Source organism: Chiloscyllium plagiosum, unplaced genomic scaffold (assembly GCF_037043375.1).
Source record: "Chiloscyllium plagiosum isolate Xiang-an unplaced genomic scaffold, Cpla_swu_hap1 HiC_scaffold_1, whole genome shotgun sequence".
In the NCBI taxonomy this organism is placed as follows: Eukaryota; Metazoa; Chordata; class Chondrichthyes; order Orectolobiformes; family Hemiscylliidae; genus Chiloscyllium; species Chiloscyllium plagiosum.
Genome location: NW_028270139.1, coordinates 172,100,004 through 172,121,902, shown reverse-complemented (window position 1 = coordinate 172,121,902; position 21,899 = coordinate 172,100,004). Strand labels below are relative to the sequence as shown.

Here is a 21,899-nt window from a genome sequence, read left to right as displayed (position 1 = left end):
GTATCCAGAATAAGGTAGGTGAGCTTGCAGCAAGGATAGGTACCTGGGACTTCGATGTTGTGGCCATTTCAGAGACATAGATAAGTCAGGAATGGATGTTGCAGGTTTAGATCTTTCATTAAGATCAGGGAAGATGGTAAAAGAGGGGGAGGTGTGGCCTTGTTAGTCAAGGACAGTTTAATGGTGGTTGAAAGAACTTTTGAGGAAGACTCGTCTACTGAGGTGGTATGGGCTAAGGTTAGAAACAGGAGAGGAGAGGCCACACAGCTGGGAGATTTTTATAGGTGTCCGCAGAGTTCCAGGGTTGTGGGAAGAGAGGATTGGCAAATTGACCTGGAGTGAAAGGAACAGGGCGGTCATTATGGTGGACTTTAACTTCCCCAACATTAACTGGAAATGCTATAACTCTAGTACTTCGGATGGATCAGTTTTTGGCCAATGTGTGCAGGAGAGTTTCCTGACACAGTATGTCAAAGGTCTGACCAGAAGGGAGGCCACACTGAATCTGGTGCTTGGTAATGAACCAGGACAGGTGTTCGATTTAGTGGTAGGTGAGCACTTTGGAGATAGTGACCATAATTCGGTTACGGTTAATTTAGCGATAGAAATGGATAGGTATAGATGGTGGAAGAGTAATTATAATTATAATGCAATGAGGCAAGACGTAGGAGGCACAGAATGGGGTAACAGGGGATGGGGACAATGGAAACCTGGAGCTGCTTTAAGGAACAGATATTGCATGTCTTTGATACGTATGTCCCTGTCAAGCAGGGAGAAAGTGATAAGTAAGGGAACCGTGGTTTACTTAAGTTCTTGTATCTCTTGTTAAGCGGAAGAGAGAGGCTGATGTGACGTTGAAGTAAGATGGTTCAGTTGAGGCAATGGATAGTTAGAGAGTACCCGGAAGGATTAAAGAGAGAGTTAAGAGCAAGGAGCGGACATGAGCAGTCTTTAGCAGGTAGAATAAAGGAGAACCCTAAAGCTTTCCATAGGTATGTGAGGAATAAAAGGATGACTAGGGTAGAAATAGGGCCAGTCAAAGACAGAAGTGGGAAGTTGTGTGTGGACCCTGTGAAGATCGGCGAGGTACTAAATGAACATTTCTCATCTGTTTTCACTCAGGAAAAATAAAGTATTTTAGAGGAGAAGACTGAGATATGGGCTGTTAGACTTGAAAGGATTGAGGTTAGTAAGGAGGAGATGTCATCAATTCTAGAAGTTGTAAACATAGATAAGTCCCCTGGGCCGGATGGGATTTTTCCAAAATTCTCTGGGAAGCTAGGGAGGAGATGGCCGAGCCTTTGGCCTTGATATTTGAGTCATCATTGTCTACAGGTTTAGTACCAGAGGATTAGAGGATTGCAAATGTTGTGCCCTTGTCCAAGTAGAGCAGAAGAGATGACCCAGGTAATTATAGACCAGTGAGCATTACGTCTGTTGTAGGAAAAGTTTTGGAAAGGATTATAAGAGATAGGATTCATAGTCATCTGGGAAGCAACAATTTGATTGTAAATAGTCAACATGGATTCGTCAAGGGCAGGTCATGTCTCACAAACCTCACTGAGTTTCTTGAGAAGATGACCAACCATGTGGATGAGAGTAGGGCAGTTGACGTGGTATATATGGACTTCAGTAAAGCCTTTGATAAGGTTCCATGTGGTAGGCTGTTGGAGAAAATGCAGAGGCATGGGATTGAAGATGATTTAGCAGTTTGGATTAGAAACTGACTTTCTATAAGAAGGCAGCGAGCGGTGGTTGATGGAAAATATTCAGCCTGGAGTCCGGTTACTAGTGGTGTGCCACAAGGATCTGTTTTGGGACCACTGCTGTTTGTCATTTTTATAAACGACTTGGATGCAGGCATAGGATGGGTTAGTAAATTTGCAGATGATACTAAAGTTGGTGGAGTAGTGGTCAGTTTGGAAGAATGTAGCTGGTTGCAGGGAGACTTGGATAAACTGCAGAATTGGGCTGAGAGGTGGCAAATGGAGTTCAATGCAGCTAAATGTGAGGTGATTCACTTTGAGAAGAATAACAGGAAGGCAGAATACTGGGTAGATTCTTGGTAGTGTGGCTGTAAAGAGGGATCTTGGTGTCCATGTCCATAGATCCCTGAAAGTTGCTGTTAAGAAGGCATACGGTGTGTTAGGTTTTATTGGTAGAGGGACTGAGTTCCGGAGTCGTGATGTCATGCTGCAACTATACAAAACGCTAGTGCAGCCATACTTGGAATATTGTGTACAGATCTAGTCGCCCCATTACAGGAAGGATGTGGAAGCATTGGAAAAGGTGCAGAGGAGATTTACCAGGATGTTGCCTGGTCAGAAGCAAGGTCTTATAAGGAAAGGCTGAGGGACTTGGGTCTGTTCTCATTGGAGAGCAGTAGGCTAACAGGCAATTTAATACAGACATACAAGATGATCAGAGGATTAGATAGAGTAGACAGTGAGAATCTTTTTCCGAGAATGATAACGCCGGCTTATACAAGGGGGTAAAGCTGCAAATTGAATGGTGATAGATGTAAGACAGATGTTAGAGACTTGTACAAGGGGGCAGAGTGACAAATTGATAGATTTAAGACAGATGTCAGAAACAGGTTCTTTACTCAGAGAGTGGTAAGGGTGTGGAATGTCCTGCCTGCCAATGTAGTCAACTCAGCGACATTAGGGAGATTTAAACAATCCTTGGATAAGCACATGGATGATAATGGGATAGTATGGGGGGATGAGCTTAGGTTAGTTCACAGATCAGTGCAACATCAATAGCTGAAGGGCCTGTTCTGCACTGTATTGTTCTATGGCAAATGTTAACCACATCCTTGTGCAGTCCAGGCCATTAAAAGTCCCATACACTTCCTCTCTCTGTACTACCGGCAACACAATCTGGTGCACTTTTGACTATTTCTCATCTGCACTAACCTGCCGTGGTCTCCATTTTCATCTTTGGATTCTATCTTTAAAATAATAACCTCAGAAATGGAGGGTGATTACCTTAAATATAAATAAGGATTCTGTGAACGTCTATGAAGAATACATTCTGTCTCCCTTTCTGAGTATGCATCGATACATGTATCTTTTATTGTCTCATCTTTCTGTTGTAAGTTCATTAGTCTTTCAGGATTAACACGTCTGTCTGACCCTCTGCCTGTTCAGGTGTTTCCTGCACCATGACGTCAAACAGGGTGTCCACTAACTGAACCTCAACTCCTTCATCTTTCTGTTTAGTTTATGCTTCTTGTTGTGACTTATCATAGTAGGATCTGGTTACTACTTAGTCTGAAAAAATTCCAGGATGTTTTTCTTTTGACTCCTCAGTTCTTTGTCTTCCTTTGTTCTCCACAACAAGATGTTTCACTCTCAACTTGGATCCTGCTAAATTGTTCCCAAAAACAAGCTATATTCCTGGAACTGACACTCTGTCAATCACTGCCACTATTACTTCCCCAGTTGTGAGTTGGTATTCCAACCTGATCTTACATTGGGGAACGCTAAATTTCTGTCCATCTACCCCACAAATTACCACTCTCTCGGGTAACAGGCCAGAAAGAATGTAAATACGTTCATCTCTTACTATAAGAGACTAATTAGATCCCTTATCTGTCAAAATTATAACTAGTTTCCCTTCTCCCCCTGTTCTTTCTGAGTAAACTTTATCTACTGAGGTGAAGTCTTTATAGAGATCAGACACTAACTATATACCTAGAATCTGCCTCAGCTGGACACTCTCCAGCAGCTCCTCAACTTTTCTTAGGGTTTTCTTTACTACTTTCACTAATATCCCCACTTAGCCTCTTTTGTCACATCTTTTCCCACATTGCCTTTCTTTAATGACCAGCACTGTGTCTTTACCTGTCCCACCTTCTGGCAGTGAAAACACCTTTTCCCAGTACCCTTCTGAAACCACCAGCACTGGAATTTTCTGCGACCCACTCCATTACAGTGAAAATACCTGAGGCCTTTCACCTTCTTTCCACCCTCTTGGGCTTCATTTTGCACTTGTGGTAAACTATTACCAGTGTGCTCTCCTCTATTTTGTAGTGAAGGATCTCCCCTTCTCCCAGCTTCTGTCCCTCACAGGATGAAATTCTTGCCAGAAGCTAAAGTGAAGTTGGATCGCAGAGCTAGTCGGGAAGGTAAGTGATTGATATTTAAGAACCTACCTCGACGCCAACGGTCTTTTCACAGCAGAGAGCGGCGCGAGCTGGGCGGAAGTGAAGTTGGAGTTCAGAGCTAGTCGGGAAGGTAAGTGATTGATATTTGAGTGGGTGTGTTCTAGACCCCAGGCCCTACATAGTAGGGCCTCCCTCCCATCCTCCTCCTCTAACCTAACTTTAAACTCCACAGGTAAGCTACTCAGTGTTCTTGTTTTGGAGACGAAGTGTAGAGTAATGGCAGCGCAGGCAGTGGAATGTTCCTCCTGCCGGATGTTTGAGGTAGGGGTGACCACCGATACTCCTGCCGACTTCATCTGCAGGAAATGCAGTCAGATCCTGCTCCTCACAGAACGAGTTAGGGAACTGGAACTGGAGTTGGATGAACTGAGGATTATTCGAGAGGCTGAGAGGGTGATGGATAGAAGCTACAGGGACATAGTTACACCAGAGAACAGAGGTATCTGGGTAACAGTTAGAGGTGGGAAGGGGAGGAAGCAGGCAGTGCAGGGATCCCCTGTGGTCATTCCCCTCAAAAATAAGTATACCGCTTTGGATACTGTTGGGGGGACAGCCTAGCAGGGGTAAGCTGCAGTGACCGGGTCTCTGGCACGAGGTCCGGCTCTGAGGCTCAGAAGGGAAAGGGGGAGAGGAGGAGAGCGCTAGTAATAGGAGACTCTCTAGTTAGAGGGACGGACAGGCGGTTCTGTGGACATGGGCGAGACTCTCGGATGGTTTGTTGCCTCCCGGGTGCCAGGGTCCGAGACGTCTCGGACCGTGTCTTCAGAATCCTTAAGGGGGAGGGTGTGCAGCCAGAAGTCGTGGTGCACGTTGGCACCAACGACATAGGTAGGAAGAGGGGTGGGGAGGTCATTCAGGAGCTCAGGGAGTTAGGCTGGAAGCTAAAAGCTAGGACAGACAGAGTCGCCATCTCTGGGTTGTTGCCAGTGCCACGTGACAGTGAGGCAAGGAATAGGGAAAGAGTGCAGTTGAACACGTGGCTGCAAGGATGGTGTAGGAGGGAGGGCTTCAGGTATTTGGACAATTGGACTGCATTCTGGGGAAGGTGGGACCTGTACAAGCAGGACGGGTTGCACCTGAACCAGAAGGGCACCAATATCCTGGGGAGTAGGTTTGCTAGCACTCTTGGGGGGGGGGCTAAACTAATTTGGCAGGGGGATGGGATCCGGACTTGTAGTCCAGCAAGTCGGCTAGCTGTTTGTCAAGGATTTCCAAGAATGTAGGGAGGCTGTGGAGAAGGTAGCATTGACAGGGAGTACTTGTGGACACAGAGATGGGCTCAAGTGTGTATACTTCAATGCAAGGAGTATCAGAAATAAGGTGGGTGAACTTAAGGCGTGGATCGGTACCTGGGACTATGATGTTGTGGCCATCACGGAAACGTGGATAGATGTGGGACAGGAATGGTTGTTGGAGGTTCCTGGTTACAGGTGTTTCAGTAAGATTAGGGAGGGTGTGTGGCGTTGCTAATTAGAAATGGTATAACGGCTGCAGAAAGGCAGTTCGAGGGGGATCTGCCTTTGTAGGTAGTATGGGCTGAAGTCAGAAATAGGAAAGGTGCAGTCACCTTGTTGGGTGTTTACTATAGGCCCCCCAATAGCAGCAGAGATGTGGAGAAACAGATTGGGAAACAGATTTTGGAAAGGTGCAGAAGCCATAGGGTAGTAGTCATGGGTGATTTCAACTTCCCAAACATTGATTGGAAGCTCTTTAGATCAAGTAGATTGGATGGGGCGGTGTTTGTGCAGTGTGTACAGGAAGCTTTTCTAACTCAGTATGTAGATTGCCCGAGCGGAGGGGAGGCCATATTGGATTTGGTACTCGGTAACGAACCGGGACAAGTGATGGGCTTGTTAGTGGGTGAACGTTTTGATGATGGTGACCACAATTCTGTGACTTTTACCTTGGTTATGGAGAGAGATAGGTGTGTGCAACAGGGTAGGTTTTACAATTGGGGGAAGGGTAAATACGATGCTGTAAGACAGGATCTGAGGAGCATAAGTTGGGAGCATAGGTTGTCAGGGAAGGATGTCATGGAAATGTGGAACTTTTTCAGGGAACAAATACGACGTGTCCTTGATATGTATGTACCTGTCAGGCAGGAAAGAGATGGTCGTGTGAGGGAACCTTGGTTGACGAGGGAGGTTGAATGTCTGGTAAAGAGGAAGAAGGGGGCTTACATAAGGTTGAGGAAACAAGGTTCAGACAGAGCATTGGAGGGATACAGGATTGCCAGAAGGGAGCTGAAGAAAGGGATTAGGAGAGCTAAGAGAGGGCATGAAAAATCTTTGGCGGATAGGATCAAGGATAACCCCAAGGCATTTTATGCGTATGTGAGAAACATGAGAATGATGATGTCCGATCAAGGACAGTAGTGGGAGACTGTGTATTGAGTCGGAAGAGATAAGTGAGGTCTTGAATGAGTACTTTTCTTCAGTATTTACGAACGAGAGGGACCGTATTGTTGAAGAGGAGAGTGTGAAATGGACTGGTAAGCTAGAGGAGATACTTGTTAGGAAGGAAGATGTGTTGGACATTTTGAATAACTTGAGGATAGACAAGTCCCCCGGGCCTGACGGGATATATCCTAGGATTATGTGGGAAGCAAGAGAGGAAATTGCAGAGCCGTTGGCAATGATCTTTTCGTCTTCACTGTCAACAGGGGTGGTACCAGGGGACTGGAGAGTGGCGAATGTTGTGCCCCTGTTCAAAAAGGGGAATAGGGATAACCCCGGGAATTACAGGCCAGTTAGTCTTACTTCGGTGGTAGGCAAAGTAATGGAAAGGGTACTGAGTGATAGGATTATGAGTATCTGGAAAGACACTGCTTGATTAGGGACAGCCAGCACGGATTTGTGAAGGGTAGGTCTTGCCTTACAAGTCTTATTGAATTCTTTGAGGAGGTGACCAAACATGTGGATGAGGGTAGAACAGTGGATGTAGTATACATGGATTTTAGTCAGGCTTTTGATAAGGTTCCCCATGGTAGCCTTATGCGGAAAGTCAGGAGACATGGGATAGAGGGAAATTTGGCCAGTTGGATAGAAAACTGGCTAACCGGTCGAAGTCAGAGAGATGGTAAATATTCAGCCTGGAGCCCAGTTCCAAGTGGAGTTCCGCAGGGATCAGTTCTGGGTCCTCTGCTGTTTGTAATTTTTATTAATGACTTGGAAGAGGGAGTCGAAGGGTGGGTCAGTAAATTTGCAGAAGATACGAAGATTGGTGGAGTTGTGGATAGTGAGGAGGGCTGTTGTCGGCTGCAAAGAGACTTAGATATGATGCAGAGCTGGGCTGAGGAGTGGCAGTTGGAGTTCAACCCTGTCAAGTGTGAGGTTGTCCATTTTGGAAAGACAAATAAGAATGCGGAATACAGGGTTAACGGTAGGGTTCTTAGTAAGGTGGAGGAGCAGAGGGATCTTGGGGTCTATGTTCATAGATCTTTGAAAGTTGCCACTTAGGTGGATAGAGCTTGTAAGAAGGCCTATGGTGTATTAGCGTTCATTAGCAGAGGGATTGAATTCAAGAGTCGTGAAGTGATGTTACAGCTGTACAGGACTTTGGTTCGGCCACATTTGGAGTACTGTGTGCAGTTCTGGTCACCTCACTTTAGGAAAGATGTGAAAGCTTTGGAGAGGGTGCAGAGAAGATTTACCAGGATGTTGTCTGGAATGGAGAATAGGTCGTACGAGGATAGGTTGAGCGTGCTAGGCCTTTTCTCATTGGAACGGAGAAGGATGAGGGGTAACTTGATAGAGGTGTATAAGATGATCAGGGGAATAGATAGAGTAGACAATCAGAAACTTTTTCCCCGGGTACAACAGAGTGTTACAAGGGGACATAAATTTAAGGTGAAGGGTGGAAGGTATAGGGGAGATGTCAGGGGTAGGTTCTTTACCCAGAGAGTGGTGGGGGCATGGAATGCGCTGCCTGTGGGAGTGGCAGAGTCAGAATCTTTGGCGAACTTTAAGTGGCAATTGGATAGATACATGGATGGGTGCTTAAGCTAGGACAAATGTTCGGCACAACATCGTGGGTCGAAGGGCCTGTTCTGTGCCGTATTGTTCTATGTTCTAAGGCCTGTACCCATCTATCAAAATAGCTATTTTTAATTCTTTTAAACTCAACATGAGTCTGACCTGGTTCTTTCCTTATGTTTCTGAACCGCTGTCCATATGCTTCTGGTACCAATTCATAAACATTCAAAATAGCCTGTCTGACACCTGCATAATCCCTGGACCCCTCATCTGACAGTGCTGCAAATACCTCACTAGCTCTGCCTACCAGTTTAGTCTGAAGTAGGATTACTCAAATTCTCTGACCACTCCAGCTGCCTAACCAATTTTTCAAATGAAATAGAGAAGGCTTCGACATCTTTCTTATCAAAATGTGGCAATGTTTTAACATATTTGTATGTGTCACTATCTGTTCTCTTCATCTCCATCCTGTGAACTTGACTTTCCTGTCTAGTTCACAACTTCTGATATTCAAATTCTCTCTCCCTTTCTCTTCCTTCTCTCTCTCTTTGCTCAGCTAAGAACCTTCTCTCTCTTTTTTCCGCTCTTTCTCTTTCTTCTCTCTCTCTCTTTCTTTATCTTCTAACTCCATTTGCCTCAATTGTAATTTAGGTTTTTCTAACTCTACTGCACCTGTCTGTTTCTGCTTGACCAACTCCATTACAATTTAAGTTTTCCTTTTGTCCCTGGTTAAACCCAATTCTAACCAATTTGCTAATTCTGAAAGTATGGCTTTTTCTGTCTTTTTAAACTTTCTTGGCAAATTTTCAAATCCCAGAACTTCTTCAGCCACCTTCAGAGCTATTTCTCTCACTTTTAGTTTAACCAAATACAAGTAACCAAAATTAAACAAGTTGTCTCACTTACGTTTTATTGAAAGATCTAGGAAACTAATCGGCAAGCGTTTAAATCTGCTGGGATCTTTCGCACCCCAAATCTGTTCAAATCTGTCCAAATCTCAGGCTGGATCTATCTGAACATGTCCAAATCCCGACAAGCCCCCAGACTGTTCTAACACCATGGTGCACCCTCCTGTTAATTAGCCTTGCTCCCAGTAAAGCTCACCTTGCCTCATAATCTGTTAAAATATGAGAGACCGAGAACTCCCAAATTCCACTATTTAAAGAAAATAATATCAATATATTTCTTTAATTCTAAAAGTAACATTAAACAATGACTATTCACAACTCTAAACCTCCCTTTCTCTTGACTTCTTATTACCTGCCTCCAACTGTATAACAATATACTATTCCAATAAAACACTTGTTAAAATTACATCAACTTAATTTCAAAACCATGCACCGGCTGTCAGCTTTGGTGTCTTTCTTCCTTCAGTTGAAGATCTCCCTGGGCTGTCTTCTTTCTTTTTACTGCGAACATCTTTTATATGAAAAGGCACTTTTGATAGAGAGTGTTTCAATATCTTGCACTCTCTCTCGGTGACAATTATTTTGTCTGACTTTCAAACTGCCTGTCTTTTTAATATCCCTAACATCAGATCATCACATTGGTTCGAGGTTGGCAAAACAATAAAATCAAACTTAATTGAGTTTTAGTATCTTGTAGCAAAATTCAAAGTTGATTGTGTTTAAGTATCCTGAGGCAAAAATTAAACTGATTGTTTAAATTCAAATTGTTTGCAAAACAGCAACCAACTTAGCTATCTCTTTCACAGCCAAATGTTGCATATTTTCAATTTCCAGGATACTTTGAGACTGCTAGTTAGCCATATGACTAACTAGCAGGTGCTTGTAATCTCTCAGTACAAAACATTCACACTCTCTCGAAAGTACAGTAAATGCCTTCAACTTCATAACATAACTCTCCTTCTCCTGTTGAAATTCGATACTGACACTGACTCTAGTATTGAATTTATGGCTTTGCCATTCCTGAAGTGATATCAAAGTTAGTATTTCAGGACCCTTCCTCAGAATGGATGGTAGCTGGGAAATTATCAGTTTTTATGCAGAAGGTAGGATGGGGATGGGGGTAAGGAGTAAACAATAGATGGGGATAGAGCCCAGAGACAGAGAAAAACACTTGGACAGACAAAGGAGTGGATAACAATCTCGCTGGGAGGGTGAGTAGCTGTTCATGCAGACTGTTAGTGGCTCACAATGGGTTGTGTGGAATGGCGGACTATATGGTAACAAGTGTGGTGGACCAAGGCAGACCCCCTCAAACCATTTCAAGAAAGTAGCCCAGACTCTACCTTTGTAAGTTGTTTTAAGCAGTTATAGAGACATGGAGATATACAGCATAGAAACAGACCCTTCAGTCCAACTCGTCCATGCCGACCAGATATCCTAATCTAATCTAGTTCCATTTGCCAGCATTTGGCCCATATCCCTCTGAACCCTTCCTATTCATATACCCATCCAGATGCCTTTTAAATGTTGTAATTATACTAGCCTACACCACTTCCTCTGGCAGCTCATTCCATAAACACACCACCCTCTGTGTGAAAACGTTGGCCCTTAGGTTCCTTTTATCTTTCCCCTCTCACCCTTAACCTATGTCCTCTAGTTCTGGACTCCCCCACCCAGGGAAAAGACCTTGTCTATTTGCCCTATCTATGCTCCTCATAATTTTGTAAACCTCTATAAGGTCACCCCTCAGCCTCCGACGCTCCAGGGAAAACAGCCCCAGCTTACTCAGCCTCTCCCTATAGTCCAAATCCTCCAAACCTGGCAACATCCTTGTAAATCTTTTCTGAACACTTTCAAGTTTCACAACATCCTTCCTGTAGGAGCGAGACCAGAATTGTCCGCAATATTCCAAAAGTGGTCTAACCAATGTCCTGTACAGCCGCAACATGACCTCCCAACTCCTGTACTCAATGCTCTGACCATATACCTTCTTCACTATCCTATCTACCTGTGACTCCACTTTCAAGGAATTATGAACCTGCATATGACATAGGACATAACAGAAGTTTTGTGTGAACCACTGTCTTAAATAATTCAGTGTATAACAATGTATACTGGCTGAATGAAAAAAAACTTTGACTTTGTTAGACTATCTGTGCAGTTGTTTCACACTCTGCAGTGCCCCAAGCAAGCTAAAGCACTACTCTGCCCTTTGGTGCCCTACATTCATGCAACAGGAGTTGAGCCATAAAAAACTTTACACATCGTTTCTCAATTAATCTTAACCCAATCAAACTATAAGAGAGTCAGTCAGTGTCATAAATAGGTGCACAATCTTATTAGTAATCAAATTGTTCGCCTCGCTAATTCACAGCTATGACAAACGTCTCCTCAACAATTAAAACATTTCAGATGATAATTCACAAAGACTTGTGTGTTGTCAAATCTATGATGTGAGTCGTGATTCTGAACACATTTAAAGGCATGAGTCATCTTTCAACCACAACCACAATATTGCAATTACTGTGCAACTAGTTAGTAACATTTTGGATTACTCAGATATGTGGAATACAGATCCTTTGGGATATATTTTAGACTGGTTCATCTCTGAGGGGTTCCCACAGTCAATCTGAAGATCAATAATTTATTGCAATGGTTCCTAAAACAATCAGTTGTTTTAACTTGGATATTCCAGGAGAGATGCTACTGTTCAAACCAGATAGTTTTAAACAAAACAGAATTTATTTTCAAGATTACCAAATACCAGAATACGAAATAATTTAACCAATCCGAAATTTAACAGATTATCCCAACTTAATGATGTTGTTCCACCTACTGGCAACAATCTCCATAAATACCCTCGGCTGACAAGGTAAAATCAAACCCAGTGTCTTGCAGGAGAGATGTCAGACAGAGAGGAGGACTAGCATAGACCTGCTTCTTTGGGTGCAGCAGCTTCACAACCACTGCTTGTTGAAACCAAACTAAACTAAACCAGAAAAAAGCTGAGCTGGGAGAACTGGCCACTCTCCCCTTTTCATTGTATAAGTGTTTTCTTTAAATGTGAAAGCCTTTTACCTGAGGCAGTATCTGAAAGTTATAATCAAATTGGCCCTAAAACCCATCCAAGCCAGACCTTTCAGAATTGCTGCTTTTACGACATCTCTGAAAAAAAAAAGCCAAGGATAACATAACCTTGTTAAAGGAGCAGCTTTGTCACACAAGGGGTGTGGAGGGTGGGGTCTGGGACAGAGGGGAGTTCAGGCCCAAAAACTTCGCTGGAGCACTGCAACAAGCCTGAGACAGAGATATTGGCCAGGGAAGCTCAGCATAAGCTGGAAGAACAGCACCTCATTTTTCACTTGGGGACTCTGCATCCTTCTGCACTCAATATCGAGTTCAATAATTTTAGGACTTGAACTGTCCTATGTCCTCTAGCGCCCATCCAAACACACCAGGCCTGTACATCTCTCTGACTCCATCTACTCTACGACTGTGATTTAGCATTGTTGTACAGAGGGATCTTGGGTTTCATGATCCCTGTAAGTGGCCACACATGTAGATAGAGTGGTAAATAAGAGTATGGTATGCTTGCCTTTATTGGTCTGGGAATTGAGTACAAGAGTCAGGATGTCACTTTGCAGCTTTATAAGACTTTGGTTAGGCCACACTTATAGAGTATTGTGTTCAATTCTGATCACTGCATTACAGGAAGGATGTGGAGGCTTTGTAGAGGGTGCAGAAGAGGTTTACCAGGATGCTGCCTGGATTAGGGGGTACGAGCTATAAGAAGAGGTTAGAAAAACTTAGGTTGTTTTCTCTGGAGCAGTGCAGGCTGAAGGGAGATAGAATTCTATAAAATTATGAGATGCATTGAGAGAGTTGAAAGTCAAATCTTTTTCCCAAAGTTGAAATGTCTAATATTAGGGGGCATACATTTAAGGTGAGAGGGGGAAAGTTCAAAGGAGAGGGTGGTAGGAGTCTGGAACACACTGCCAGGGATGGTGGTGGAGGCAGATACGATCAGGGCATTTCAGGGACTTGTAGATAAACACATGAATATGCAAGGAATGGAGGGATATGAACCTAGGGCAGGCAGAAGGGATTACTTTCATTTGGCATTATGTTCGGCACAACATCGAAGGCTGAAGGGCCGGTTCCTATGCTGTACTGTTGTATGATCTTTGACTCTATGACTCTTAACCAGTTTCATAGCAATTTCTGCTGCTGGATGTCTGACCACAGGTTCAAGAAGGCAGCTCACCATCACTTTCTCAAAAGCAACTTGGGATGGGCAATAAATGCTGGCCCAGCCAGTGACACCCATGTCCAGTGAGAAAATAAAACAAAGGCATTTAACAAGCAATAATAACTGTCAGTTTGCATATTGCTGCTGCCTAGTGAGAACCTTGCAATGTTGCTTTTGAAGAGCATCAATGCTGGTGCATGTTGTTCCTGATGTTGAGACAGGCCACACTGCAGTGGTCACCTAATTCTGCCATTCATCTTGATTACTCACATCACTCAGAGAGCTGTAAGATTCTGCCCCTTGTCTCAGCCTTAAATGCATGGCTCCTAGTTCTCAATGTTCTTCCATTTCCAATCCACTGATGTATGCAGATCTGGGCCACACCTACCTCATGATGGCCCACAGATTTGATCTGCAAATTAATCTGTGAGCTTGTGTTTTCTGGGCTGGAGGCAACTGTTACTGAAAGGGAAAAGGAGAGCGGGTTGGGAAAGGGAGAATGTTAAAGAAGGTCTCGCTCTCGAATGCTTTGTGTTTGTATGTGAAGTGTCTGAAAGGGTGCAGTATAGAAGAGGCCTTTCAGCCCATCAAATCTACATCACTCAAATATACAATATTACCTGCATTATTTGCAATTTCCTGTGGCCTTGATCCCGGTTACAGATTCAAAATACCTTTCAAAAGAAGGGCTGAACAAGTCAATTAATAGACCACTCTTAATTTTAAACTGAGGATCATTCTGAGGAAATAAAGGTAGTGGACAGGACAAAATACTCGGGCCTATGAGAAAAGGGACAAGTCATGTGAATCGGCCTGTAACCGATACTGGCTCATTCAGAGCTCACTGTATCGTTTCACTTTAAACTGACAGAGATTTTCTCTTTCTCCAGATGGGAAGGGATGTGCTGTCAGAGACAAGATATGTCGAGCTGGTGCTTGTGACAGATCAGAACCTGGTGGGTAAAGTCTCCTCCTGCAGGATCAGGATTGTGTTTAACTTCTACTCTTCCTGTTGCACATTTTCAATTTTATTTAATCAACAATCATTTCATGAAGATGTTCAGAATAAAGAATAATATTGTTAGTGACAATAAGGAGGAAAAGTTTCATTGATGAGAGGCTTCACCATTAGAGTAAAATTCATTAAGTTGTTGACACAGAAATGGCCATTCAGCCTCAAGAGTCTCTTTGTCAAGAAATGTGAACAGTCTTGTTCCCTCAATCTATCCCCTGACCACATATCTTTATTTTTAACTGTGACCATTCACTTTCCTTTAAAAAGTATCACCTTCCCCATTCCCATTTCTACGAAACTCATTAGCAGAGAGGTTTACATCATTGCCACTTTCGGCACATAAAGGATTTTCTGGACAATGCCTGTGTATTCTGTAACTGACTAAGAAATGTCTGGTTCTCTTCATTTATTTTCCCTTATTATTGTACTTTAAACTGACATTAACCGACTGGCCTGTGTTAATAAAGACAGTTCTTACCCTTTGCTTGAGAGTTATTGTCACATTTGGCTCTGTCCAAACCACTGAACTCTTCTGAGGAATCTGGGCCAGATTGAAACATCATGCCAAGGCCTTCCACTGCGAGCATATTCATTTCCTTCAGCAACCTGTGATGCAAAGCCAGATAAAAAAGTGTAGGGTATGTATCCACTCACTGAGGAGCCAACCTCTCCAGTCTATTCTGCCAATTAATTTTCATCCATTCCCTGTACCATCTCCACTTGTCAGGATACAGAGCTCATGTACTCAGTCAGCAGCAGCTCATCTTGACAGCTTTCTGTCTCCTGATACTCTTGTTTCAGCATTGGTAATTACCCGAATTAGGAAGTTCAGGCATTCCCCTTTCATGGCAATCTCAGTCTCGATTGCTTTTTGCTTGTATGTGAAGTGTCTGAAAGGGTGTAGTAGAGAAGAGGCCTTTCAGCCCATCAAATCTGCATCACTAAAATACACAATATTACCTGAACTACTCCCAATTTCCCGTAGCCATGAATGTGGTTACAGTTTCAAAATACCTTTCAAAAGAAGGGCTGAACAGATATGTGAGGGGGAGGAAACAATGTCAGGCTATGGGGGCAGAGCAGGAAAGTGATATTAACAGGAGAGCTCCTCCACAGGTATAGCACTGGCAGGTTAGGTGAATGGCCTCAGCCTGTGCTCTCTAACCCTCCCACTGTGAAGAAGCCAGAAAGGATGATGAGGACTCCACACAACTTTGGGGAGTGTTTGGAGAGCAGTGGAGGGTGTGTGTGATCATGGGGAGTCTGAATTGATCTGTTTGATTCACTGAATCAGCACCAACCCTTCTGTTTCCTTCCAGTATCAGAATATGGACAGTAATCGAGGAGCTGTAGTGCGAAGAATGATTGACATTGCCAACACAGTCGACCTGGTGAGTATGAAGACTCTGTTCCCATACAGGTTCACCTTTCTCTGCTAAATCTCTGTTCAGTCTCTCCTTCCTATCAGGCAGGGTAGAATGACAATGATATTAAATACAGCATTGTGGTCATTCACAACAATTGAAATCACTGACACAAATGTTCCCATTCCCCGCTTCTTCCATGAGTCCAGAGATTGGTGAGCTCATGGATGTTCCGTTGATTTGTTCGTATATCTGGTTGTTGAATGTGAAGTGTGTTGTGAGGCACAAGTCCAGTAGTTTAAGTATGCCGTCTTTGTTGATAGGTTCCACGTCCTGTTGTCTGTTCTGTATGTCCAGCAGGTTGGCTATTGTTTCTCTGGCTAGGGTTTTGTCAATAGAGGTGAACAGTGCCGTTACGTTAGGGCTCACCGATCTCTGGACTCAAAGCAGAAGCAGTAATGCAAAGGTTAGAACAAACAGTCTTACCACAAATTCAACCCAAACTCTGAGTCAGATATGTTGATGACACCTTTGTAATCATTAAAAACACAGAAATAGAGAAAACACATCGGATCATCAACGCCACACTAACAGGAATCCGATTCACGAGAGAAGAAGAAAAGGATAACCAACTCCCATTCCTAGACGTGATGGTTCAGAGAACACCGAACGGAGAATTCCCCACAAAGGTATCCAGGAAAGCCACACACACAGACCAAGTCCTGAACTATGAAAGCAACCACCCCAACACACACAAACGAAGTTGCATCAAGACACTATTCAAAAGTGCCACAACACACTGCAGCACACCAGAACTGCAAAAAGAGGAAGAGGAACACCTGTACAAGGTATTCGCCAAAAACGGATACCCGTGCAATTTCATCAACAGATGCCTAAGAGAAAGACAACGGAACGAGGACATGCCGCAACCCAAAGGACTAGCCACACTACCATACATCAGGAGCATTTCAGAACTGACAGCCAGATTACTGCGACCACTAGGACTTATAACAGCACACAAACCAACAGCCACCCTCAGACAACAACTCACCAGAACGAAGGACCCGATACCCAGCATGAGCAAAACTAATGTAGTGTACAAAATCCCATGCAAGGACTGCACAAAACACTATATAGGACAAACAGGAAGACAGCTAACGATCCGCATCCATGAACATCAACTAGCCACGAAACACCACGACCAGCTATCCTTAGTAGCCACACACGCAGACGACAAGCAACATGAATTCGACTAGGACAACACTACCATTATAGGGCAAGCCAAACAAAGAACAGCCAGGGAATTCCTACAAGCATGGCACTCATCCACAAACTCCATCAACAAACACATCGACCTGTACCCAATATACCGGCCACCACAGCGGACAGCTGAAACTGACAACCGGAAGCGGCAGGGACAGGCCACTATAAATGCCGGAGGAAACACCACAGAAGCGCTTTACAGGAGGCTCCCAAGCACTGAGGATGTCACCTAGCCAGGGGATGAAACGTTTGCAACAAAAATTTCCAGCTCGGTGAACAGAACCACAACAACGAGCACCCGAGCTACAAATCTTCACCCAAACTTTGAATTAACAATGTAGCTACAGAAAGAACGGATGCACTGGCAGTAATCTTTCATAAGTCCTTAGATTCTGGAATAGTCTCTGAAGATTGGAAAAAAAGGCCAATGTATCATCTTTATTTAAAAAGTGTGGCAGACAGAAAACAGGTACCAATCAGCCAGTTAGTTTCAGGATTGTTATTAAGAAAATGTTAGAGATGATTATAAATGATGTAGTACCAGGTCGTTTAAAAATACGCAAGCTGATTGAGGGAGAGAAGCATGGCTTCATGAAGAGGAAGTCATACCTGACAAATTAATGAGAATTCTTCCAGGAGTTGACAAGCAGATGAGAGAAAGGAGAAACACTGAATGTCATACATTTGAACTTTTGGAATCAGTGGAGCATAGGATATAGGAATGGGGTAGGCCTTTCAGTCCATCAAATCTCCTCTATTCAATATAATCATGGCTGATCATCCAACTCAGTCCAATGTTCCCATTTTCTCCTCATACCCTTTGATCCCTTTAGCTCTAAGAATGATATCAAATTCCTTGAAAACATTCAATGTTATCAAATCAACGACTGTCTGTGCAAGTGAATTCTATAGGTTCACCAATTACTGAGTGAAGATATTTCTCCTCATCTCAGTTCTAATGGTCTGCGCTGTATTACATTTACTGTAACCCCTGGTTACGAGCTCCCTGGTCATAGAATCAGAGTGGTGCTGGAAAAGCACAGCAGGTCAGGCAGTATCCAGGGAACAGGAGAGTCGACATTTCAAGATTAAGCTCTTCATGATTAATGTTGGAGGGTTTATGCCTGAAACATTAATTCTCCTGCTCCTTGGATTGAATTGAATTGAATGAATTTATTGTCACGTGTACTGAGGCACAGTGAATAGCTTTGTTTTGCGAGCAATACAGGCAGATCACAGAGTTAAGTAGCATAGATAAGTAAATAATAGGTAAACAGCGGTTAAAAACGAAAACACAGATACAGGTGAATGTTAAGAATTTGTGAGTCCATTCAGTATTCTAACAACAGTAGGGTAGAAATTGTTTCGAAACTGGCTTGTGCATGTGTTCAGGCTTCTGTATCTTCTCCCCGATGGTAGAGGTTGTAGAAAAACATTGCCAGGGTGGGATGGATCTTTGAGATTGCTGGCGGCCTTTCCTTGACAGCGGGCCTGGTAGATGGATTCTATAGATGGGAGATTGGCCTTTGTGATTGTCTGGGCCGAGTTCACCACTCTCTGTAACCGTCTCCGATCTTGAATGGTATAGTTACCATACCAGGTAGTGATACATCCAGACAGAATACTCTCGATGGCGCACCTATAAAAGTTGGCAAGGGTATTTGTAGTCATGCCAAATTTCCTCAGCTGCCTGAGAAAGAAGAGACGTTGTTGGGCCTTTGTAACCAGTGCGTCCACATGAAGAGTCCAAGAAAGCTTGTTGTGGATGCCTACTCCCAGGAGCTTGACACTCTCCTCTCGTTCCACCTCTGTGCTGTTAATATGTAGGGGGAGGCATGAGAAACATCCTGCCGAAGGTCAATAATGAGTTCCTTGGTTTTGCTGACATTAAGAGCTAGGTTGTTCTCAGTGCACCATTTTTCCAGGTCTTCCATCTCCCGTCTATAGTCTCGTTCATCGCCATCTGAGATTCAACCGACTATGATTGTGTCATCAGTAAACTTGTAAATGGCATTAGTCTGGTATTTGACAATGCAGTCATGGGTATACAGTGAGTAAAGTAGGGGGCTGAATACACATCCCTGGGGGGCTCCAGTGTTGAGTGTTAGTGACAATGAAATATTGTCTCCAATCTTCACTGATTGTGGCCTATTGGTCAGGAAACTGAGGATTGCAGAGAGTGGGGCTTCGTCTGAGATCACTAAATTTAGTAATCGGTCTCAAGGGGATAACTGTAGTCAATGAGTAGGTTTCTTATGTCGCTGTTCTTGGTGTCAAGATGTTCTAGGGAGGAGTTAAGGGCAAGTGACATTGCATCTGACGTGGATTTGTTAGTCCGATAGACAAATTGGTGTAGGTCAAGAGTAATGGGGAGGCTGGAGTTAATTAATGCCATGACCAGCCTTTCAAAGCACTTCATGACCACAGAAGGTAGGGCCAATGGACAGTAGTCATTGAGACATGCTGCATGAGCTTTCTTAGGTACAGGGATGATGTTGGTCTTCTTAAACAATGGGACCACGTTAGCCAACCTCCAGTCTTCTGGCACCTCACCTGTGACTATAGATGATACAAATATCTCAGCAAGAAGCCCAGCAATCACTTCTCTAGCTTCCCACAGAGTTCTACGGTACACCTGATCAGGTCCTGGGGATTTATCCACCTTTATGCATTTCAAGTTATGCAGCACTTCCTCCTTTGTAATATGGACATTTTGCAAGGTGTCACTATCTATTTCCCTACAGTCTATATCTTCCATATCCTTTTCCACAGTAAATACTGATGCAAAATATTGTTTAGTATTCCCCCCCCCCCCCCCGCATTTTCTGCGGCTCCACACAATGTTAGGCTTATGTTAGGATGAGACGTGAAGGCTCAGGGCACTTGAGAATTACAGGTTAGTCAGGAAAGACCTGAGAGAGCTGAGAAGAGCCTGGAGGTGACATAAGAAGTCATTGGCAGATAGGATAAAGGAAAACACTAAGGCTTACTGTAGGTATATCAGGAATGAAAGAATGACAAGAGAAAGATTAGGGCTGATCAAGGACAGTCGTGGGAAGTTGTGCGTGACGTCCGAGGAGAGAGGAGAAAAATGAATATTTTTTATCAATATTCACACTGGAAAAAGACAATGGTGTCGAGGAGAATACTGAGAAACAGGCTACTAGACTAGATACATTTACTATAAACCGACCGACTCCCACAGCTACCTAAACTACACCTCCTCCCACCCTGCCCCCTGTAAAAACACCATCCCATATTCCCAATTCCTTCGTCTCTGCTGCATCTGCTCCCAGGAGGACCAGTTCCAATACCGAACAACCCAGATGGCCTCCTTCTTCAAAGACCGCAATTTTCCCCCAGACGTGATCGACGATGCTCTCCACCGCATCTCCTCCACTTCCCGCTCCTCTGCCCTTGAGCCCCGCCCCTCCAATCGCCACCAGGACAGAACCCCACTGGTCCTCACCTACCACCCCACCAACCTCCATATACATCATATCATCCGTCGTCATTTCCGCCACCTCCAAATGGGCCCCACCACCAGGGATATATTTTCCTCCCTCCCCTATCAGCATTCCAAAAAGACCACTCCCTCTGTGACTCCCTCGTCAGGTCCACAGCCCCCACCAACCCAACCTCCACTCCCGGCACCTTCTCCTGCAACCGCAAGAAATGCAAAACTTGCGCCCACACCTTCCCCCTTACTTCCCTCCAAGGCCCCAAGGGATCCTTCCATATCCGCCACAAATTCACCTGCACCTCCACACACATCATTTATTGCATCCACTGCACCCGATGTGGCCTCCTCTATATTGGGGAGACAGGCCGCCTACTTGCAGAACGTTTCAGAGAACACCTCTGGGACACCCCGACCAACCAACCCAACCACCCCGTGGCTCAACACTTCAACTCCCCCTCCCACTCCACCAAGGACATGCAGGTCCTTGGACTCCTCCATCGCCAGACCATAGCAACACGACAGCTGGAGGAAGGGTGCCTCATCTTCCGCCTAGGAACCCTCCATCCACAAGGGATGAACTCAGATTTCTCCAGTTTCCTCATTTCCCCTCCCCCCACCTTGTCTCAGTCCCAACCCTCGAACTGAGCACCACCTTCCTCACCTGCAATCTTCTTCCTGACCTCTCCGCCCCCACCCCCACTCCAGCCTATCACCCTCACCTTATCACCCTCACCTTAACCTCCTTCCACCTATCGCATTTCCAATGCCCCTCCCCCAAGTCCCTCCTCCCTACCTTTTATCTTAGTCTGCTTGGCACATTTTCCTCATTCCTGAAGAAGGGCTCATGCCCAAAACGTCGATTCTCCTGCTCCTTGGATGCTGCCTGACCTGCTGCGCTTTTCCAGCAACATATTTTCAGCTCTGATCTCCAGCATCTCAGTGCTCACTTTCTCCTACTAGACTAGATAGGATTTATTACTGTCTAAAAAGAAATAAGCGTTTTAGCGACAGTGAACACTGTTTTATGAAGGGTAGGTTGTGCCTTACAAATCGTATTGCGTTCTTTGAGATGGTGACCAACAGGCTGATGAGGTTAAAGCAGTTGATGTGGTGTATATGGATTTAAGTAAGGCTATTGCACAAAATACAAAGGCATGGGATTGAGGGGGATTTTGTGGTTTGGATCAGAAATTTGCTCGCTGTAAGAAGACAGAGAATGATGGTTGATGGGAAATGTCCATCCTTGAGTTCAGTTGCTACTGGTGTACCGCAAGGATCTGTTTTGGGTCCTCTGCTGTTTGTCATTTTTATATTTGACATGGAATGATGGGTTAATAAATTTGCAGATGAGACTAAGGTCAGTAGAGTTGTGGATAGTAACCCAATGTTGTGGGTTACAGAGGGAGATAGATAAGCTGCAGAGCTGGGCTGAGCAGTGCCAACTGGAATTTAATGTGGAAAAATGTGAGATGATTCAGTTTGAAAGGAACAA

The 21,899-nt window shown here is 44.2% G+C and overlaps 1 protein-coding gene across 1 annotated transcript in view; it reads left to right on the top strand.

Moving 5' to 3' along the window:
• Positions 1 to 21,899, top strand: part of LOC122546170 (disintegrin and metalloproteinase domain-containing protein 12-like) — a 467,862-nt gene that overhangs the window by 169,453 nt on the left and 276,510 nt on the right. The window contains exons 7-8 of the mRNA XM_087986005.1: positions 14,193 to 14,258; positions 15,637 to 15,708. Coding sequence (XP_087842131.1) covers positions 14,193 to 14,258; positions 15,637 to 15,708 — 138 coding nt within the window. The remainder of the gene's footprint in view (positions 1 to 14,192; positions 14,259 to 15,636; positions 15,709 to 21,899) is intronic.